We start from the raw sequence: 21,631 nt of genomic DNA on the forward strand, positions 1-21,631 counted from the left end.
TCTCGGGCCACCTCTGGAAAGCGGCCCAGGGTGGAGGTGGCCCCAGCGGGAGGCTGCGGGGGGAGCAGCGGTGTTCACCCAGAGTGACTGCCGTCCAGGCACGGGGCCTCCCAGGGAGGCCGGGGTGGGGAGCTCGGTGGGTCGGGTCTGGGAGCGGAGGGGGCTCGGAAGGCTCTGCACCCCCGGCCCGGCTCCCTTTGAACACCCTGTTCCCAGCACTCGAGTGGCCTGAGGCACTGGGCTTGCGGCCCAGGACACACAGGTGTGTGCAGCCGAAGGCTCCTGCAGCCTGGGGCCACGGGCCCCACCCCGTGCCTCCAGCCTCCCGGCGTGAGCTTCTGGTGGCGCTGCCTGGGCGCCCTGGACACACAGGGTCAGCCGGGCGGCAGGTGCAGCTCCACGGGCTCCCCAGCTGGCCCCATTCACGCTGCCTGGGCTCCAGCAGGCTGGGCCGACTTGGAAGGGTTGGGTTGGGCTGTTGGCCACACCCCTCACGTGTCCAGGGCGGCCAGACCAGCACCAGTGTCCAGCACAAGACAGGAAGCAGGGTTTGTGAGAGTGGGTGTGGCCGAGGCACACACCAGGGGGCCTTGGTAAGCAGTGCCCTTCTGGGACCTCCCCTCCCCCTCCCCCAGGTCTGGATAGACGCGGCCACCCAGGTGTGCTTCTCCCTGGGCGTGGGGTTCGGGGTGCTGATCGCCTTCTCCAGCTACAATAAGTTCACCAACAACTGCTACAGGTAGGCCCTGAGCTCCGCGCCGCAGAGGGTGGGAGAACCAGGTGGCCTCGGGGCAGGTAGGCCCTGAGCTCCCGCGCCGCAGAGGGTGGGAGAACCAGGTGGCCTCGGGGCAGGGAGGCCGGCGCCCGCAGAGCCGTTCTGCAATGAGCACCCTCAGTCCCGCGCCGTCTGCTCGCTAGGGAGGACAGAGGCCTTCCGCCTGCTGCTCCCCGCCCCAGTGCCCGCACCAGCCGGGGCTGGGCCGGCTGAAGCCAGCAGCAGGAACTCCCTCTGCCTCCCACGTGGGTGGCAGGGGCCCAAGCGGGAGGCGGGAGCCAGAGCCAGGCCTTGACCCCAGGTGCTGCTGTGGGACGCGTGCCTGCCCCTCCCCGGGGGGCTCCTCAAACAGGAACCCAGCGGGGCAGCTGGCAGCAGGCGCAGACTCGCGGGCTGTGTGTCACCTTCTGAGGGAACCTTCTAGACTGGACATGCAGCCACGTGCCCCCCACCCAGGGCCCCTGGACAGCAACACGGAGCCCCTCCCCCAGGACAGCCCCTCCTCCCACCCTGCCGACCCCTGGCACGCCGCCTCCCCCTGGGTCAGGGTCTCTGCTCTCCTGCCTCGGGGAACTTCCTGGGCGCTCCCCCTACCCTGAGTGACACCTGGCCGGGCGCCCAGGGCCCCAGACCTCCTAGAAACAGGAGCAGCGTTTAGCCTGAGGCCCTCTGACCCTGCAGCTGTTTGCTTGGACACCAGGGGTAAGAACGTGGTGAACACAGGCAGCAGTGGAGCAAGTGGCCAGAGAGGCCTCGGCGGCCCCGCCCAGAGCCCTCCACAAGCCAGCACACGGCCCTTCCACCCGCTCTGCCTCCGCCCCACTCTGGGACCCCCTGGCCCACCTCCCCACACCGCAAAGGGGTCACGGGGAAGGCAGCACCGGGCCCCCCAGAACCTGCCTGGTGATGAGGCCCGGGAGCCCTGCCCGGCAGCACCCCTCCCCCTCCGCTGTGCCTCCCCCCTCCCGCACAGCAGCCGGAGCCTGGCTCAGCCGGGGCAGAGGGAGCCCCCCCCCCCCGACACAGGAAATTGTGAGTAATGGCTGCAAATTGCAGCTGCGGCTCGGCCGGCGCCGGCACAGCTCGTCTCGTTCCCGCAGGGACGCGCTCGTCACCACCGCCATCAACTCCCTCACCAGCTTCTCCTCCGGCTTCGTGGTCTTCTCCTTCCTGGGGTACATGGCGCAGAAGCACAGCGTGCCCATCCGGGACGTGGCCAAGGACGGTGAGTGCCCTCCTGCCAGGCCACGTGAAGCCGCACGTGTCGCCCACAGCAGGAGGGGAGGGCACGTGGACCTGCGTGCTGCCAGCCGTGGCCAGAGCCAGCGTCTGTTCCGGGGAAGGGAGGACCGAGCCTCCCCCGAGTGTGGCTGCAGGCCCACGGCTCTGCACCCCGCGTGGCCTTCCGGGAAGGCACCAGCAGCCCGACTCTCCCCAGCAGAGATGTGACATGCTGAGAGGGGAGGGGGTCTGAGTGACAGTCCCAGAAGCCCCTGGGTCTCCAGCCCTGCTTTCCGTGGCTCACCTGGGCTTCTGCCGCTCAGCACACCTGCACACCTGGCAGCTTCATGAGGGGGTGGGGTGGAGGGGCTGCTGTCACAGTGACCAGCCCAGCCCTGTGGGCTCCCACTCGCTGCCTGGGGACCTGACTCAGTCTCGGGAGACGCTAGCCCTTCCCCCGGGCAGAGCCCCGCACCTCTCACAGCCATCACCCTGGCCGCTGAGTATGGGTCTTGGCAGGGACAGGCCACAGCGGCCTTCAGCCTCAGCGGGCAGTGTTGGGCACGGGTGGGGGTGCCACAGGACGAGGCCTGGGGCGCCGTGCCTGCCTGCCCGGCTCTGGTCTGGGGTCAGCCCAGAGCTGCTGGTCCCCTGGGATGTATGGGCATCCTGTTGTCCATGGAGCCCTCGCCTGCCCTCAGCCGTAGGGCAGCCCCGGATCAGGGCAGGTGGGGCCAGTCCCAGCTTCCTCCAGACCTCTCCTCCTGGGGCAGTGACTCTCACTCGGGGTTCAGCGTCGCCGGTGCCCCCAGCTCCTTGCCGCTCGGCCTCCATGGCAACAGCAGTTCTTGGAGAGCGGCTCCTCCCTGGGACCTAAGGGCGGCTCACAGCAAGAAGCAAGGGGGCTGTGGGCGAACTGCCGCCGGCCCTGTTCTTTCCGGGGGGCAGGAGGGGCTCAGAGCAAACACGTGGGCGCGTGAGCGGCTCCTGTCGCATTTACGCCCCCTCCTCTCTCTGCCCTCCGCTGTGATAGACGGCAATGTCGGTGACACCTCCACTGCCCCTGGGTGAAGTCCCCCGTGCCTTTCATGGGAGCTGCTCGGCTCCGGGGAGCTCGCGGGGAGCCATCAGCTCGGGCGGATGCTGCCTCTGCGTCCCCCAGGCCGTGACTCCCCCGCCCCGTGCTGACACAGGGCCCCAGGAGACTTCCGGGAGATGGGCTTCTCTGGTCTTTCACTCTTTCAAACTGCCGGTACCGGTGCTCCAGGGTGGAGCGCAGGCGTCTGCTGAAGACGGGGGCCAGGACCACGGCCAGCTCCGTGTCTGCGGGCTCAGGGGCCGCAGCAGCGGGTAGAGGAACTCCTCCTTTTTTTTTTTTTTAAGATTTATTTTTTTTTTTAATTTGAAAGACAGAATTACAGAGAGAGAGGTAGAGAGAGAGAGAGAGAGAGAGAGAGAGAGAGAGGTTTTCCATCTGCTGGTTCACTCCCCAAATGGCCACCACGGCTGGAGCCAAGCCAGTCTGAAGCCAGGAGCTTCATCCGGGTCTTCCACGCGGGTGCAGGGGCCCAAGGACTTGGGTCATCCTCTGCTTTCCCAAGCCATTACCAGGGAACCGGATCAGAAGTGGAGCAGCCAGGACTTGAACCGGCGCCCATATGGGATGCCGGCACTACAAGCCAGGGCTTTAACCCGCTGTGCCACAGCGCCAGTCCCGGAGCTCCTCTTTGAAAGTATCTCAGAAGCCTCCGACTGCCACCGGGGAGATGTTTTGGTGTCGTTTAGGACCCAGTTTGGTTGTGTCTTGGTCGAGTGCTGGGGTCTTAGCTTGTGGTGGGCCGGGCTGCTGCAGGGCGACAGGTGAGTGACGGGTTTGCGTCTTGATGTTGAGGCCTCGGATGCTGGGCTGGGCTGGACCGGTGGTGCCGTAGACAACCCCCTGCCTCGGTGCCTTGGAGCCGTGGAGGCCTGTGTCTGTCCGTCTGTGCTGCCCGGACGCCCCGAGGCTGTCGGATGGGTGCTCTGCTCCCGGGAGCCCCTCAGGGCCCCGCTGGGCTTCCAGGAGCCCTATTGCAGGGGCAGTGGGTGGTGTGCGCCCCACACCCACCTAGGAAGGGTCCACCTGGGGGGGGCTCACCTGACCTCAAGCGGGGAGGGGTCCAGTCTTAGGGTCTCCGCGGAGGTCAGAAATGCGTTCCTGGATGGTGCTGAGTTTCGAGATTGGGCTGCCAGACCGTGTGGATGCGTGTGTGCCTGTGTGTGTTCAGGGGCACGCAGTTCCGTGCATCACCCGATCTGCACAGGGAGAAGCCAGCCAGGTGGGCAGGGATGAAGGCGGGGTCGGCGCTGGGGCCCTCCCCGCCCCTCCCCGCCCCCTCCCTGCCCCCTCCTGGTTTTGCTCCCTTCCCCTCCCAAGACCCTGCAGCTGAATGCACTGAGTGAGGCGGGCACCGGTGCCGGCTTGTGGGGTGGACGCTGCCGTCCTGTGGGCTCCGGGTTCCTGTAGGATCCTGGGCCCGGGGTCTCCGAGGCGTGAGGAAGGCGGGGCCCCAGGCCCTGGGCGGGGCTCACGTGCCCCTGGCGGGTGCGCTGTGGTTCCAGGGCCGGGGCTCATCTTCGTCATCTACCCGGAGGCCATCGCCACGCTGCCGCTCTCCTCGGCCTGGGCCGTGCTGTTCTTCACCATGCTGCTGGCCCTGGGCATCGACAGTGCCGTGAGTGACCGGGGCCCTGAGCCCCACGGGCTCTGCACAGCCTTTCCCGGAGGCTCCCCAGGTTCCGATCCCACACCCGCAGCTCCGAGTGTGGCTGAGAGCCCAGGGGTGGTGGGGCCCTGGGGAGCACAGAGGGTCCCCCCAGTCCGTGGCCCCATCTGACCCCTTCACTCCACCACAAGGAATGGAGGTGATGCTGGTGTGGACAATGGGAAACAGCCTGGCCTGGGTGAGCCCGGTCCTGGGTGAGCCCGGAGCCCTGGGTGAGCCCGGTGCCCTGGGTGAGCCCGGCCCTGGATGAGCCCGGAGCCCTGGGTGAGCCCGGTGCCCTGGGTGAGCCTGGCCCTGGGTGAGCCCGGAGCCCTGGGTGAGCCCGGCCCTGGGTGAGCCCAGAGCTCTGGGTGAGCCCGGCCTGGGTGAGCCCGGCCCTGGGTGAGCCCGGTGCCCTGGGTGAGCCTGGCCCTGGGTGAGCCCGGAGCCCTGGGTGAGCCCGGCCCTGGGTGAGCCCAGAGCTCTGGGTGAGCCCGGCCTGGGTGAGCCCGGCCCTGGGTGAGCCCAGAGTCCTGGGTGAGCCCGGTGCCCTGGGTGAGCCCGGTGCCCTGGGTGAGCCCGGAGCCCTGGGTGAGCCTGGAGCCCTGGGTGAGCCCGGCCCTGGGTGAGCCCAGCCCTGGGTGAGCCCGGCTCTGGGTGAGCCCGGAGCCCTGGGTGAGCCCGGAGCCCTGGGTGAGCCCGGGTGACCCCAGGTACCCAGTGCACCATGGTCTTAAGCCTGCAGCAGTTTCTCAGGCTCTGCTTTTCCCACCGGCTGCTGAGACCCGGGGCACCGAGTTGGCCGGGGCACCGAGTTGGCTGGGGCACCGAGTTGGCTGGGTCCATCACCCCGTGCCACCTGCCCCCCCTCACAGAGCTTGGCACACTCTCCCTGAGGAGTGCGTTGACCTGAGGGTCCCTTCCTGGTATACACGGATCATGTTCCACCACCCCTCCGTGTCTCCCACAGCCATGTCTCCTCCCGCCCACCCAGTCTCCCCCTGCCCGCCCATGTCCCCCATCCATTCCCCCCCTCAACCTGGGTCTCCCCCCAGCTCGGTCGCAGGCCACTGGGTACACCGCGGGCCTCCATGTCCCTGCCCGTGTGTCCATGGCAGGAGGAGGTGGTCACCACCAGGCAGGGATCTGCTGCGCTCGCGGGGGACATTTGCATAGGAGGGCCTGGCCCCGCCGAGCCTGCTTCCTGTTCACCCGTCCCTCCCGTGTGGCAGGGGACTGCAGACCCTCCTGCAGGCCCCTTGAGGGTCACAAGAGAAGCCCCACCGCAGGGCTGTCTGTCTTCCGGGGGAGTCCTGCACTCAAGACTGCCATCTGGGCCCCTATTCCGTGAGCATCCCGGGCGCCGTGTGAGCCCTGAGCGACAGCAGGTCCCAGGGCAGGCGCCGAGCGTCCTGTGCTCTGTCGGCGCAGATGGGTGGGATGGAGTCGGTGATCACCGGGCTGGTCGACGAGTTCCGGCTGCTGCACAGGCACCGAGAGCTCTTCACTCTCTTCATCGTCCTGGCCACCTTCCTGCTCTCCCTCTTCTGCGTCACCAACGTACGTACGGCAGCTCTCAGCTCTGCTGGGAGGGGCCTGCTGTGCCCCGGCGGTGCCAGCAGGCCCACGGCAGCCCAGGATTCTGAGCCACTCCCACCCCAGCCCAACAGGCTGAGCTGCTTCAGCACCTGGACAGCTCCCGGGAGCTGCCTCCCTGGAGTGGGCGGGCACTCGGTCACAGCCACTTCCTGCTGCACCTGCAGCCCAGGGCGGGAATGGAGAGTGTTCTGGTTTCTGCATGAGACGTGGCCCCCAGAGGCCAGGTGGCCTGGGTCTAGTGACCATGGTTGGACGTGGAGCCTCCACAGCAACACTGGGGCCGGGTTACCCGCGGGAGGAGGCTCTCGGTGGCCAGGCAGGCACAGCCTGAGCGCGGCTGCACTCCCGTCTTCCAGGGCGGCATCTACGTCTTCACGCTGCTGGACCACTTCGCGGCCGGCACGTCCATCCTCTTCGGGGTGCTCATCGAGGCCATCGGGGTGGCCTGGTTCTACGGTGAGTCCAGGCGGGCACCAGCCACTGTGCCGTCCTCTGCTTCCTTCATGGCAAAGCTGCCTTGAGGAGAGGTGGGTTTGAGCTTCGGGAAGTCTGAGATGCAGTTCCCATGGCGACAGTGCATCCCTGGCTCCGTGGAGACAGTGGGCTTACAGATGAGCAGAGGCCATGGGCGTGTGCCAAGTGCAGGCTCTCACTGGCCCCCAGCAGGGCCCTCGAAGCCGCTGAGACCATTAGCCGCCCCCCCCCCCCCGGCAGGGAAAGCGGCCAGGTCGTCCCCCTGGGCACACGGCCAGATAATGCTGCCGGCTTAGGGACATGAGGCGGTGGTTGTGTTCAGAAGGTGTCATGGGTGGGACTGGGCCCTCAGACACACCAGAGGCTGATTCATGAATCAGCTGTGGGTCCTGGAAGGTGACAGGTGGCCCACAGCTGAGGTCCTGCTCCTGAGGGCGTGGACCGCTGTGTCCAGGGATGTCCAACTGGAGTCTAAACAGCAGCAGGATAGCCAAGGTCGGACGGGCGACCCCGCCCCGCCTCCTGGCCAGGCCAGGTCAAGCCCCTACTTTCTCTTCTGTGGAATGGAGCCACAGGGTCAGCTCAGCCCACCTGGCCAGGTTTCTTTAAGGAAATTAGTGGCACAGAGTGGGAAAAGCCATTTGTCTGCACAGTGCCAGTTTGGGGAGCACCTGGCTCACCTGCAGCAGAGGGGTCACATTCTCTGCCCTGAACCCAGAAATCAGCCCTTGGGAAAGCCCCCGGCACTGAGGCTGAGGCTGGCGGCGGCTCCCAGCCCGAGGGCACTGCCCTGCTAAGCGGGGGAAGGGGAGGCTCCGGGACCCTCTTGTTGTCACTTTACGTGGCAGGGGCTCACAGGGAAGTGGCGACGGTGACGCCAACACCCACCCCCCCAAGCCGGCCGTGCTCATGGGAGGCCACGTCCCCGGGGCCTCAGGGGACAGCCCCAGCCCCGCTGCCTTCGGCCCCTACCCCATTCCCTTTCCCCTTGCCCCAAGTGCCCCTCTGTGTGCCCAGGTCCTGATGACAGGGCTGGGCATGAGGGGTCCTGGGGGCTCCCGGCAGCACGGCGGGAGCTGAGCGCGTCAGCTGTACTGTGCCGTCAGGCGCCAGGCCGGACTGGGCTGGGGCGGGTGAGATGGCTGTCAAGATCTCAGGAGGGGGCGGCGGGCAGGGGGGTCACCTCTATGTGAGGCACAGTTTGCCCCCCGTGCTTGAAAAGTGACCCCAGACTGCCAGTGGTCGCAGAGAGGAGACGGGGACCCGTGGCTGGGAGGTGTCCAGGGCAGGGCCCCGGGCGGGGTGGGTGGGTGGCGCTGGAGGCCACCTCGGCTCCCACCTTGGCTGGCTTGCTGAGCCAGCACACGAGGCCCTGAGTGGTGGGGGAGGGGCCCGGCCACCTCTGCGAGGCGGGGGGGGGGGGGGGCTGGGTGTGCTGGGGCCCCTGGGGTGGGACCCGGCACACGCCGGCCTCGCAGGAACGTCCCGGGCCTGACGGGCCTGTGGCCGCTGCTTCCCCCGCAGGCGTGGGACAGTTCAGCGATGACATCAAGCAGATGACCGGGCAGCGCCCCAGCCTGTACTGGCGGCTGTGCTGGAAGCTGGTCAGCCCCTGCTTCCTCCTGGTAAGGGACAGCGGGGCCGCGTGCCCCCCCCGTGCCCTGCCCCCCACCCCCCTCCAGCCGCAGCCGCTCTCCCATTCCCACTGTGGGAAGCTGGGAGTGGGATGGGCCCCTGAACACCCCCAGGGCAGGCGGGCTGCACTGCGGCGGTGGTCTCCGGCTTGGCCTTGGCATGAGCAGGGTCAGGGGAGCTGATCCCCCTCCCGGCTCCCGGGGGTCTTCCACCTTCCTTCCAGACCCCAAAGAAGCTCCCGGGTGACCCCAGCTGGCCTTGGACCCCGTGAGTCCTGCCCTGGGGCTGCAGCTGTGTGTTACGGGAGAGGCTGAGACGAGCCAGATGCCCGCCGTGTCTGCCTTGGGGTGCAGAGGGGTCAGAGGACACTGAGCCCCCCAGAAACAGGAGTGACCTGGCCTCGAGGCCACTTCAGACTTGGGTCCTCCGCCGCAGCTGCGTGTGGCCTGGCTCTGGTGGGACGTGGCTGCACCATCCGTGGGTTGGCCGAGGCGGCTTCCACGCGCTGCAGACAAGGAGATGGCGCACAGAGCCGTGGCCGCAGCCTGGCCTGGACCGGTGACCAAGGGCCATGCACCCCTGCGTCCAGAGGTCACCAGGGCAGGTGTGCCGGGCGCGGGCAGGGGCCGGTGTATGTGTAGACCCCTCGTCATCCACACCCGGCGGGCACAGGTGGAGAGTCGCCTGGGTCCGGGAAGCAGGGAGAGGCAGTGGCCCCACGGCCTGTGTCCAGGTCAGGGTGTGGCCGCGGCCAAGTCTGAGTCTGGAGCTGCTTCCCCCACCAGCGGCCCCTCCCCCTGCTCTCCGGAGGCGCAGGTTTCGTGGATAATGAGCCAAACGCCGGGCACCTCACAGGGACCCGTGCTCGTGGACGGGAACCGCCCCGCGCTGAGCGCTCCCCCCGCCGTGCTGGGCGATGGCTGCCCGCTGGGCTTCCCCGCGCTTGATCAGGAGCCGTCTCCCAGGGAGCCGGCCTGGAGCCGGAGCTCGTCCCACGCCACCTCGCGCTCCGGGCGCGGAGCGGCGCTGCCCTCGGGCGTGGACGCCCGCGGCGAGTTCTCCTGACTTCAGTGCTTACGGGCAGTTCACTCCAGACCCCACTGACGGGAGCGTGGCGCTGGCAGATGCTCCTACGTGGTTTCTAGTAAGCAGCGGGGAGCACAGGAAAACACCCCCGTGTCACGTGTCACGTGTCACGTGTCCAGAACTTACACACCAGGGAAGCCTGGCTTTGAACCTGCACCCGGCAGCTGTGTCCTGGGGCCTCCTGCCGCTTGCTTGCTCTGGGAGCCTCCCAGCCCCCTCTCTCCCGGGGCCCCACGCCCCGAGTTCACACAAAGTGCACACATAGCAGGAGCTGTTGCGTGAGACACGCGAAGGCTTGTGTGTCCAAGGACGCTTTCTCAGACGGGCACAGGGACGCTGTGTGTGAGCCCCTGCTTTTTTTTTTTTTTTTTTTTTTTTTTGACAGGCAGAGTGGACAGTGAGAGAGAGACAGAGAGAAAGGTCTTCCTTTTGCCTTTGGTTCACCCTCCAATGGCCACCACGGCCGGCGTGCTGCGGCCGGCGCACCGCACTGATCCAAAGGCAGGAGCCAGGTGCTTCTCCTGGTCTCCCATGGGGTGCAGGGCCCAAGCACCTGGGCCATCCTCCACTGCACTCCCGGGCCACAGCAGAGAGCTGGACTGGAAGAGGGGCAACCGGGACAGAATCCGGCGCCCCGACCGGGACTAGAACCCGGTGTGCCGGTGCCGCAGGCGGAGGATTAGCCTAGTGAGCCGCGGCGCCGGCCGAGCACCTGCTTTTACAGCATGAACCACACCCGTGTGGCTTAACCATCCCCTGGGAGGCACCCGGTCAGCCAGCCACAAACACGTGTACGTGTGCAGTATACCTGTAGGTACACGGTACACGTGCAGGGACACAGGACGCATGTGGGAATGCAGCATACACAAGGTCCACAATGCATGTTGAGAAATACGGGACAAGTTTGTTGAATGAATGAATGAACCGCGTGAAGAGAACTCTCCAGAACTGGGAAACTGTCCCCCACACGCACCCCCCCCACCGTGTGCAGGTCACGTGTGAGAGGATCTGAGGCAGCTGCGGAGTCCCCATGTGAGAGGGGTCTAGGTGTGCGAGGGCAGCCGTGGGGTGAGGTTGAGGTGTGTGAGGGCGGCCGTGGGGTGAGGTCCGGGGTGTGTGAGGGTGGCCATGGGGTGAGGTCTGGGGTGTGATGGCCCCCGTGGGGTGAGGTCTGAGGCAGGTGTGTGAGGGTGGCCATGGGGTGAGGTCTGGGGTGTGATGGCCCCCGTGGGGTGAGGTCTGGGGTGTGACGGCCCCCGTGGGGTGAGGTCTAAGGCAGGTGTGTGAGCGGTCGCTGTGAGAGACCGGTCAGAGTCAGGCCCCCGAGTTTCACCTTGTCCAGGAATGGGGACCGTCAGACCACGCCAGCGCTCACTGGGGGCTCCTGAGTGTGGCCCATGGGAGCTGAGTGCTGGCAGCTCTGGCTTGTTTTGTTTTTGAAAAGAGAGTGGAGCAGGGGCCGGCGCTGTGGTGTAGCAGGTAAAACCCCAGCCTGCAGTGCCGGCATCCCATATGGGCACCGGTTCAAGACCCGGCTGCTCCACTTCCGATCCAGCTCCCTGCTGTGGTCTGGGAAAGCAGTGGAAGATGGCTCAAGTCCTTGGGCCCCTGCACCCACGTGGGAGACCTGGAGGAGGCTCCTGGCTCCTGGCTTCAGACTGGCGCAGCTCTGGCCATTGCAGCCATTTGTGGAGTGAACCAGCAGATGGAAGGCCTCTCCCCCCCCCCCTCTATATATATATGGACCGCGGTCAGGCAGCAGTCCCTGCCCCGGCCGCCCATCATTGAGGCGCTCCGCCGTGGATGGCTCGTGCTCTCCCACTTTGTCCCCGCACCTCACTTGCCATGGCTTCCCTGTGTCTGTTGGTTTCAGTTTATGGTTGTGGTCAGCATCGTGACCTTCAGGCCGCCCCGCTACGGAGCCTACATCTTCCCTGACTGGGCCAACGCGCTGGGCTGGGCCATTGCCGTGTCCTCCATGGCGATGGTGCCCATCTACGCGGCCTACAAGTTCTGCAGCCTGCCCGGATCCTTCCGAGAGGTGGGTATGGGCCCAGGCCCTCGTCCTGATGGGGAGAGGCTCGGGGGCGTCCACAGCCCAGGTCTGCTCCTGCCTGGCTCATCTGTGACCACAGGGGGTGGTGACCACCACAAAGACAAGGAGGGTGGTGGCCGTGGCGTGTGCTAGAGAAAGAGGTGTGTGTGTCCGTGGACATGAGTGTATGTGAGCATGTTCATGTGTGTCCACAGGCCTGGTGTGTCTGTGTGCACCCGTGTGTGTGAGCATGTTCATGTGTGTCTACGGGCCTCTGTGACACACGCATAGGCACACATGCACAGACACAGGCTGCAGCAGTGCCCCGCTGCACACATGTCTGTGTGTGCCCAGGCGTGTCCTTGTGCATCCACAGGCCTGGTGTGTCTGTGTGCACCCGTGTGTGTGAGCATGTTCATGTGTGTCCACGGGCCTCTGTGTGTCTGTGTGTGCCCAGGCGTGTCCTTGTGCGTCCACAGGCCTGGTGTGTCTGTGTGCACCCTGCAGCGTCTGGGCACGTCCACAGGCCTGTGCGTGTCTGTGTGTGTCCGTGGGCCTGTGTGTATCTGTCTCAGTCTGTCCCTCTGCTGTAACAATAACCTGGTCTGTGTGGCGACCACCAGCAGCGTCTGTGGTCACGGCTCTGGATGGATAAGGCCAAGGCACCACGGAGCCTGTGTCTGGTGAGGGCTGGGTCCCAGACAGCACCTTGTCCCTGCGTCCTCACACAGAGGAAGGGGCGAGGGGCTTCCTGGGGTCCCTGGGACGGGGCCCTTGACCCCTCGAGAGGGCCCCGCCCTAGTGACCGGGTCGCCTAGGCTCGGAGGGAGATGCAGCCATGCGGGGCGCTGCTGCAGCCTGTGTCTGTGCACGTGTGCCTCTGCGTGCGTCACCGTGTCTGCGCCCAGACGTGGGGAGGATGGAAAGAGAAGTGTCCAGGCGTGGGGGTGAGGGGACCAGCCCCCAGGGGATTCCAGCCCCTTGGCCGGGCAGGGGGCCTCCTCTCTGCCTGGGCTCTGAGGAGGAGGCAGCTGAGTGGGTCAGGGGCTCCTGCTTAAGCTCCTGCACTGACTCCTGGGAGGGGTGAGGCCCAGCCCTGCCCGGGGGGTGGGGGCATCCGTGCCCAAGGCTCGCTGGGCCTTCTCAGAGTCTCTGTCCCTGGGTCTTGGGTACTGTGGTGTGCCCCCAAGGTTGACACCCAGACAGGGGTGGCAGCGTGGCCAGGCCAGGCCTGGGACAGGCCGCGCACAGCAGAGGCCAGGGCTGCAGCTCGGGAGGGACACAGAGCCCCGGGCCCGCCCTGCAGTGGGCCTGGCAGAAGTCTTCAGGCCTCCTGCAAAGCAGCAGTTCCCCACCCTCGCCCGCGGCCCTGTCTGACCACAAAGGCTCAGTGACTGAGACAGTGGACCGGGCAGCACCCAGGCCCAGGAGGGGAGGGTCAGAGGCAGCAGGCCCCCCCCAGAGGTCACCTGCCCCGGGGGACTGGCGACGTCCAGGCTCTGTCTGTGAGCCCCGCAGGACACGGAACGGCTGCTCTCTCGGGAGCCCTGGGCCGCTGCCCACCGGGCTGCCCAGGGGTCAGCTGGACGCAGAAACCCTCCAGCCGCACTGTGCTCCTCGTGGGGTTCGGGCCCCTGCGCCTTGCCCTAGAGTCCAAGGGGCGGCGGCTTCCGAGCCACCACACGTCAGCGGGTGTTGGTCTCGTTCTCTTGTAGAAACTGGCCCACGCCATCACGCCCGAGAAGGACCGTGCGCTCGTGGACAGAGGGGAGGTGCGCCAGTTCACGGTGAGTCTGCTGCCCCGCGGGGCCCTCAGGCCAAGGCTGAGGGTGGCGGCAAGAGCCGTGTCCTACAGGAGCCACAGGTTGAACACAAAACAGCGCTTGTTGTACACACGTGCCTGCAGGCACCAGGGGCTGCCAGGTACCAGGATGGCCAGAGAGCTCTGAAGCCGTGCTCTGGAAACGGGGCAGCCAGTGGGACGACGTCAGGGCAGGCGAGCAGAGCAGACCTAGGGGTAACACGTGATGTGGGCGTGCCTGCGTGGGGTGTGGGTGTGTGGGTGTGGATGTGTGTGGGTGTGGGGGTGTGGGGGCATGCCTGTGTGGGGTGTGTGGGTGTGTGTGTGTGGGCATGTGGGGGGGTGGGTGTGTGGGTGTGGGTGTGTATGGGTGTGGGGGCATGCCTGTGTGGGGTGTGTGTGGGTGTGGGGGCATGCCTGTGTGGGGTGTGTGGGGGTGGATGTGTGTGGGTGTGTGTATGGGTGTGTGTGTGTATGGGTGTGTGTGAGTGGGTGTGTGGGTGTGGGGGCATGCCTGTGTGGGGTGTGTGTGTGTGGATGTGTGTGTGTGTATGGGTGGGTGGGTGTGGGGGCATGCCTGTGTGGTGTGTGTGTATGGGTGTGTGTGTGGGTGGGTGGGTGGGTGTGGGGGCATGCCTGTGTGGGGTGTGTGGGCGTGGGTGTGTGGGTGGATGTGTGTGGGTGTGGGTGTGGGCGTGCCTGTGTGGGTTGTGTGTGTGGGTGAGGGTGTGGGTGTGTGGTGTGTGTGTATGTGTGTGTGTATGTGTGTGTGTGTGAGAGAGTGGGTGAGGTGTGGGTGCACACACACACAAAGCCCCGGTCTGTTGCACCCCAGGCACAGTGGGTGTGGCACAGCGGGTGTGGGCGTGGTGAGTGTGGGGTCAGCGGGGGCCTGCCTGCCTCATGGGACAATCAGGAGAAGGTGCCCGACACTTGGAGGGCCTGGGGCAACTGGGGGTGGGGCAGGAGGCCAAGGCTGGGAGGGTAGGGGGCACTGGAGGGTCTGGAACCAGAGCAGACGGGGGCTAGCAGGGAGGCTGGGGTCCCAGAGCGGGCTCCAGGCGAGAGGGCCACGTGTGAGAGAGGAGCATGTGAGAGGGCCACGTGTGAGAGAGGAGCGTGTGAGAGGGCCACGTGTGAGAGAGGAGCGTGTGAGAGGGCCACGTGTGAGAGGGCCACGTGTGAGAGGGCGGCCACGTGTGAGAGAGGAGTGTGTGTGTGAGAGGGCCACGTGTGAGAGAGGAGCGTGTGAGAGGGCCACGTGTGAGAGAGGAGCGTGTGAGAGGGCCACGTGTGAGAGAGGAGCGTGTGAGAGAGGAGCGTGTGAGAGAGGAGCGTGTGAGAGAGGAGCATGTGAGAGGGTGGCCGCGTGTGAGAGAGGAGCGTGTGAGAGGGCCACGTGTGAGAGAGGAGCGTGTGAGAGAGGAGCGTGTGAGAGGGCCACGTGTGAGAGAGGAGCATGTGAGAGGGTGGCCACGTGTGAGAGAGGAGCGTGTGAGAGGGCCACGTGTGAGAGAGGAGCGTGTGAGAGAGGAGCGTGTGAGAGAGGAGCGTGTGAGAGAGGAGCATGTGAGAGGGCGGCCGCGTGTGAGAGAGGAGCGTGTGAGAGGGCCACGTGTGAGAGGGCCGCGTGTGAGAGAGGAGCATGTGAGAGGGCGGCCGCGTGTGAGAGAGGAGCGTGTGAGAGGGCCACGTGTGAGAGAGGAGCGTGTGAGAGGGCCACGTGTGAGAGAGGAGCGTGTGAGAGGGCCACGCGTGAGAGAGGAGCGTGTGAGAGGGCCACGCGTGAGAGAGGAGCGTGTGAGAGGGCCACGTGTGAGAGAGGAGCGTGTGAGAGGGCCACGTGTGAGAGAGGAGCGTGTGAGAGGGCCACGTGTGAGAGAGGAGCGTGTGAGAGGGCCACGCGTGAGAGAGGAGCGTGTGTGAGAGGGCCACGCGTGAGAGAGGAGCATGTGTGAGAGGGCCACGTGTGAGAGAGGAGCGTGTGAGAGGGCGGCCACGTGTGAGAGAGGAGCGTGTGAGAGGGCCACGTGTGAGAGAGGAGCGTGTGAGAGGGCCACGTGTGAGAGAGGAGCGTGTGAGAGAGCCACGTGTGAGGAGCATGTGAGAGGGCCACGTGTGAGAGAGGAGCGTGTGAGAGGGCCACGCGTGAGAGAGGAGCGTGTGAGAGGGCCACGTGTGAGAGAGGAGCGTGTGTGAGAGGGCCACGTGTGAGAGAGGAGCGTGTGAGAGAGGAGCGTGTGAGAGAGGAGCGTGTGTGAGAGGGCGGCCACGTGTGAGAGAGGAGCGTGTGAGAGGGCGGCCGCGTGTGAGAGAGGAGCGTGTGAGAGGGCCACGTGTGAGAGGGCCGCGTGTGAGAGAGGAGCATGTGAGAGGGCGGCCGCGTGTGAGAGAGGAGCGTGTGAGAGGGCCACGTGTGAGAGAGGAGCGTGTGAGAGGGCCACGTGTGAGAGAGGAGCGTGTGAGAGGGCCACGCGTGAGAGAGGAGCGTGTGAGAGGGCCACGTGTGAGAGAGGAGCATGTGTGAGAGGGCCACGTGTGAGAGAGGAGCGTGTGAGAGGGCGGCCACGTGTGAGAGAGGAGCGTGTGAGAGGGCCACGTGTGAGAGAGGAGCGTGTGAGAGAGCCACGTGTGAGAGAGGAGCATGTGAGAGGGCCACGTGTGAGAGAGGAGCGTGTGAGAGGGCCACGTGTGAGAGAGGAGCGTGTGAGAGGGCCACGTGTGAGAGAGGAGCGTGTGAGAGGGCGGCCACGTGTGAGAGAGGAGCGTGTGAGAGGGCCACGTGTGAGAGAGGAGCGTGTGAGAGGGCGGCCACGTGTGAGAGAGGAGCATGTGAGAGGGCCACGTGTGAGAGAGGAGCGTGTGAGAGGGCGGCCGCGTGTGAGAGAGGAGCGTGTGAGAGGGCGGCCACGTGTGAGAGAGGAGCGTGTGAGAGGGCCACGTGTGAGAGAGGAGCGTGTGAGAGGGCCACGTGTGAGAGAGGAGCGTGTGAGAGGGCCACGTGTGAGAGAGGAGCGTGTGAGAGGGCCACGTGTGAGAGAGGAGCGTGTGTGAGAGGGCCACGTGTGAGAGAGGAGCGTGTGAGAGGGCCGCGTGTGAGAGAGGAGCGTGTGAGAGGGCCACGTGTGGGAGAGGAGCGTGTGAGAGAGGAGCGTGTGAGAGAGGAGCATGTGAGAAGGTGGCTCTGTGAGGCCTCCGGCAAGATTCGCCCCCTCACATGCCTTTGGAACCATCCCATATGCGTGCACACGCGTGTTGATCATGTACATGGAACAGGTGCATTGTGACGTGTTAGAACCCCAGGACCTTAGAGGTAGGTCTGTCTGTCCCTCTTCAAAGGGAGGCCCTGAGGTTAAGGCCGCACAGCCCACCGGTGGTCACTGCAGCCTCGTGCTGGGTGGCCGAGTCGTCCCTGGGACTCAGGGTGTCTCATGGTCACGATTTCAGGCGGGGGTGGGGAGGTGGATGGGACCAAGAACTTCCTTCCAGAGCCCAGCTCAGGCAGAGGGGAGAGCGGCCGGGGTGGGCCTGCCCTCCTGCGGCCACGGTCCGTGCCTGGCGTCCTCCTCTGCACGGCGCGGACCACGGAAGCAGCCCCTGAATGGGGCTGGCAAGTTCATGGATGCGGAGTGCAAGGTGGACCTGCGTGTGGTGCTGGGGGGCAGGAGGCACGGGGGAGGCGGGGAGGGGCTCTGTGCCTGGGGAGGCCTGAGGAGCTGGCACAGCTTTCCCTCATCTTCCCCCCAATTCAGGCAGGGTTGGGGTTGGGGTTAGGGTTAGGGTTGGGTTGGGGTTAGGACCTGGGTTAAGGTTGGGTTAGGATTAGGGTTAGGGTTAGGGTTAGGGTTAAGGTTAGGGTTAGGATTAGGGTTAGGGTTAGGGTTAGGGTTAGGGTTAGGGTTAGGGTTAGGGTTGGGTTGGGGTTAGGACCTGGGTTAAGGTTGGGTTAGGGTTAGGGTTAGGGTTAGGGTTAGGGTTAGGGTTGGGGTTGGGTTGGGGTTAGGGTTAGGGTTAGGGTTAGGGTTAGGGTTAGGGTTAGGGTTGGGGTTGGGTTGGGGTTAGGGCCTGGGTTAAGGCCAGGGTTGGGGTTAGGGCCTAGGTTAGGGTTAGGGTTACATTTGGGGTTAGGTTAGGGTTGGGGTGGAGGTTGTAAGTTAGGGTTAGGGTTGGGTTAGGGTTTGGATTGGGGTTAGGGCCTGGGTTAAGGTTGGGTTAGGGTTGGGGTTAGGGCCTGGGTTAGGGTTAGGGTTAGGGTTAGGGTTGGGTTTAGGGTTAGGGTTAGGGTTGGGGTTAGGGTTAGGGTTGGGTTTAGGGTTAGGGTTAGGGCCTGGGTTAGGGTTAGGGTTAGGGTTAGGGTTAGGGTTGGGTTAGGGTTAGGGTTGGGTTAGGGTTAGGGTTGGGGTTAGGGTTAGGGTTAGGGTTAGGGTTAGGGTTAGGGTTGGGTTAGGGTTAGGGTTGGGTTAGGGTTGGGGTTGGGGTTAGGGTTAGGGTTGGGTTAATGCCAGCGTTGGGATTAGGACCTGGGTTAGGGTTAGGGTCACATTAGGGGTTAGGTTAGGGTTGGGGTGGAGGTTGTGAGTTCGGGTTAGGGTTGGGTTAGGGTTCGGGTTGGGGTTAGGCCCTGGGTTAAGGCCAGGGTTAGGGCTGCCTGCTCAGTGGCTGGAGTTTGGTTTTAATTCTGTTGTAGGTGTTGAGTCCTGCGTTGCTGGGTGCTTGAGGGTCTGTGTTCTTTAGCTCTTCCTGACTTTGCTCTTGGCGGTTTGTAGAAACAGTTTGATGTTTGGGGTCTGCAGAGCAGCTTTCGGATGACTGAAGGGAGGCCCCTGTGAGACCCGCCCACTGCTCTGTGCGGTTCAGGGCTGAGCTGGCTCCTGGCCCTGGGAGCTCCAGCGGAGGTCCTGCCCGCTCTCCCGCCTCCCTCGTTTGCTGGGAAGTGCAGTGCCCTGGAGCCGCCTGCGTGTGGTCCCCTGGTCCCCCACTCAGGGAGCCTGCGGCTGCCCCATGGCTCTGCCTGCCCGGCGGCTCTGCCTGCCTGCTCTCTCCCGGGGAGTTCTGGGTCTAGCATCTTGGAAACCACTGGAGCCTGGACCTGTTGGTCCTGGGGTTGTTCGGATGTCAGGGAAAATTGAGCCCATGTCCTCCCTGGACCAGAACCGCTCTGGTCTCTTCCCAGGCCACCGTGTGGCGGCCTGGTGTGCACACACACCACGCCCCCTGCCCGTCCTCCATGTCCCTTCTCTGTTGGCTCACTTGGTCTCTGGCACTGGGCGCCCTCTGCCTGCCTCCTGGTTATGCGCCTGCACCTCTGCCTCTCCCGTCCAGGCCTGTCGCAGGAGGCCGCCCTGCGTCCGACCATGGGGCCTGGCTGCTCCCTGGGATCTAAGCCGAAGTCCTGGTCTCTGCCAGTGCCCTGAACGGGCTGCTTGCTTTGCCCGAGTTTCTGGTCTTGACCTCCATCTGTGGGAATCTGGGGACCCAGGGAGGGGGACGGATGACCCCCTTACCCGGGGTCGGGGCTCAGAGCTGGGGGGTTGTCACTGGACCCGCAGCGGCAGGTCCTGGCCAGGCCTCAGCTCCTGAGCTGGCTGGCCTCACCTGTGGCTGCCCGGGCCTGCAGCGTGCCGCGTCCCGCCCGGGGCTAAAAGGTGCCCAGCCGCTTCGTTCTGCCTCTGCCGCACCGGCAGCAAGCCTGCAGCCTCTGGTTCCGGGGACGTTGGAGATCACGGTTCTCGCCACTTCGTGTGAGCAGAGGCCTTGTGCTCGGACACAGCTGCACCGGTGCTGGGTGAAGGGGCCGGGACGCTGCTGGCCGGCTGCTCTGCCCTGCGAGACCAGCGAGACAAGACGGGGCTGCTGGCCACGGCCCTTCGCTCCCATGGCACTGGGGCCCCAGGGCAGTGACAGGTGCAGAGTGCAGGGCCCTTGCTGGGTCGCAAACAGTGAGCAAGGGACACCAGAACCAGCCCCAAGGGCCCACTGTGGCCACCACTGGCCGCGGCCCCAACCACGCTGTCACGCCTTTATTAAGTGGCAGTTTCTCCAGAGGGGCGGCACTGGTCCAGCGCCCTCGTGAGCTCCTGGTGGGCGAGGGGCGACTCTCAGGGGCGGAGGACGCGACCCAGACTCCCGGCACCTGAGCCTGGCCCCGTTGTCTTTGCAGCTGCGTCACTGGCTCGTGGTGTAGAGGCCACGGGCATGGAGGCTGAAGACCGCAGGAGGGCGACCCCTGCACAAGGGGGGAAGGAGGGAACCCCAAGTTTGCAGAGAGAAGAGGGCCACTCGCTCCGTCACCTCGGCCGAGAAGACGGCGAGGCACCAGGCTCCCGCCTTCTGTGTCCACCTGTCTGTGCCGCGGAGGAACGCCCACCCGTGTGCCGTGACCCCAGCACAGGTCTGCACAGAGGCCGCCGTCCCTGTCCCCGGCCCCACCCCACCCCCGGTCCTGTGTGTGTGATGTTGCTCCCCTCCCTCCCGCGGCCGCCGTAACTGTAGATGACGCCGGCGAGAAGCCGCGTGCTCACGGCAGCTGCCTGGCCGTTTCTTCTGCTCATGTTTAAATAACCAAGAGTCCTGCTTTGTCTGGTTGTGTGATGGTGAAAGGGAAGAAACTGCATCCCGTGAGGTCCCTCCCAGGTGCCCGCTCCGCGGCCACAGGGCACAGGGCACGGGCGCGAGGGCCCCGGGCGTGAGCCCGGCTGTCTGCTCCTTTCTTTGTAGCCGAGAGAAATAAAACTCCATGCAGGGGAGGGGGCTGCTGCCACTCCCGCCCACCGTGGACCGTGGTCAGCACGAGCTGGCCTCTCCGTGGGCTCCCAGGCCACGGGAGGACACGTGAGCAGGGCTGCCCATCTGCAGGCACCCACGGGCAAAGGCCCAAGGCAGCTGTGTCCTGCTCGGCCCTGGGCGGGACCTCCCGGAGCGACCCCTCTGGAGTGTTAACTCTCTCGGGCACTGTCCCGGTAGTGACACTGTTTCCCCGTGAGCCAGGACTCGCACTCACGATGCACTCACGTTCCTGCCGGTCCGCTTGTGGATGGGCTCGTGTTGCTGACGAGAATAATTAGCAATACCAGCCGAAGCCTGGTGGTCAAGGACAGCACACGGACACCTGCTCCCGAGGGAGGCGTGGACGCCCAGTCCTGAGTCCGCGCTGCAAGTGTGGCGCCTGCTCTTCCGCACGGCCGTGCCCGGCCCCGAGCAGTCGCGCCGTGTGCCGTCCCCTACAGGCGCTCGTGGTGCTGGGGCCGGGGGCCGGGGGTGGGGGGCTGGGGGCCAGACGCTTGGTCGGAAGTGTCAGCCGGCTGCCCGTGGGAGGAACTCCCGGGGGGAGCTGGGTTTGCCGTCTGCTTCCAGAGCGGCCGTGGGGAGCCGGGTGTCGTCACGTCTGTTTTGTGTCTGCGTCTTTCGTGGGTCGTTATGAACAATAAAGAAGTTCGTGTGGGAGAACTGCTCGGCTGCGTTTTCCTGTGGTGCTGACCTGGGCGCAGGCCCCGCCCACCATGCACACCTCTTCCTGGGCGCTCTCAGTCCCTCTGTACATGGGGCCCCCAGCCGGCTGTGACCTGACCCCACCCCAGGTCCACATCCCCACAGATTTCCACGGCACCTGCTCCACACTGCGCCTCTCGGGGAGGGGCCCAGGCCACTCTAAGGGACTGTTCCTCTCATCAGTGTCCCCGTGGGGCCCGCTGTCCAGCCCAAGACCCTCCTCCAGGGTCTGGCCGCTGGCCTCCGAGGGTTCCTTGTAGACACAGCTCAGGCCACGCCCAGAGGAGCCCTCTGTGGTTTCTCTTGGTTAAAGGAAACAGCCGTGCCTCCGACGTGGCCCAAGGCAGGACAGCGGTCCCTGCAGCGGGCACAGCCAGCACCCAGCCCTGATGCTCCCACCTCATGACGACACCTGCCCCAGGTGTCACAGGAATTCCCGGCTTCCGGTCTTAGCCCACAGAGCGACGACACCACAGAACTTCTTGACCCCAAACCTGCCCGGCCAGCAAGGGCCCCGCGGTGCTGAGGCCCCTGCCCAGCCCGCACACCACACCTGCTGCGAACGGGCAAGAGGGCTTGAGGCTTGAGAGGGTCCCCGGCCGGCTGCACCCCAAAACCAAGGCAGCCGCTGCACCCCCCACTCCCACTGGCCACGTGCCAGCTTGTGAGCGAGGCAGGCAGCCTGGAACACGAGGGGCACGCCAACGCCGTGGCCCACCCAGGGGAGCAGCTCAGGGAGGTGGCCCAGGCCCGGGATGCAGGAAGAGTACCTG

General features: G+C 65.7%; 1 protein-coding gene across 1 annotated transcript in view; it reads left to right on the plus strand.

Moving 5' to 3' along the window:
- Window positions 1–20,437, plus strand: part of SLC6A3 (solute carrier family 6 member 3) — a 33,307-nt gene extending 12,870 nt beyond the window's left edge. The window contains exons 6-14 of the mRNA XM_070056922.2: window positions 636–739; window positions 1,876–2,000; window positions 4,598–4,710; window positions 6,172–6,300; window positions 6,696–6,795; window positions 8,338–8,438; window positions 11,408–11,575; window positions 13,285–13,356; window positions 19,531–20,437. Of these exons, the coding sequence (XP_069913023.1) occupies window positions 636–739; window positions 1,876–2,000; window positions 4,598–4,710; window positions 6,172–6,300; window positions 6,696–6,795; window positions 8,338–8,438; window positions 11,408–11,575; window positions 13,285–13,356; window positions 19,531–19,554 (936 nt within the window). The 3' untranslated portion in view covers window positions 19,555–20,437. The remainder of the gene's footprint in view (window positions 1–635; window positions 740–1,875; window positions 2,001–4,597; window positions 4,711–6,171; window positions 6,301–6,695; window positions 6,796–8,337; window positions 8,439–11,407; window positions 11,576–13,284; window positions 13,357–19,530) is intronic.
- The last annotated feature ends 1,194 nt before the right edge of the window (window positions 20,438–21,631 follow it).

Source organism: Oryctolagus cuniculus, chromosome 14 (genome assembly GCF_051225735.1).
Source record: "Oryctolagus cuniculus isolate XC-2025 breed Fujian yellow rabbit chromosome 14, ASM5122573v1, whole genome shotgun sequence".
Taxonomy (NCBI): domain Eukaryota; kingdom Metazoa; phylum Chordata; class Mammalia; order Lagomorpha; family Leporidae; genus Oryctolagus; species Oryctolagus cuniculus.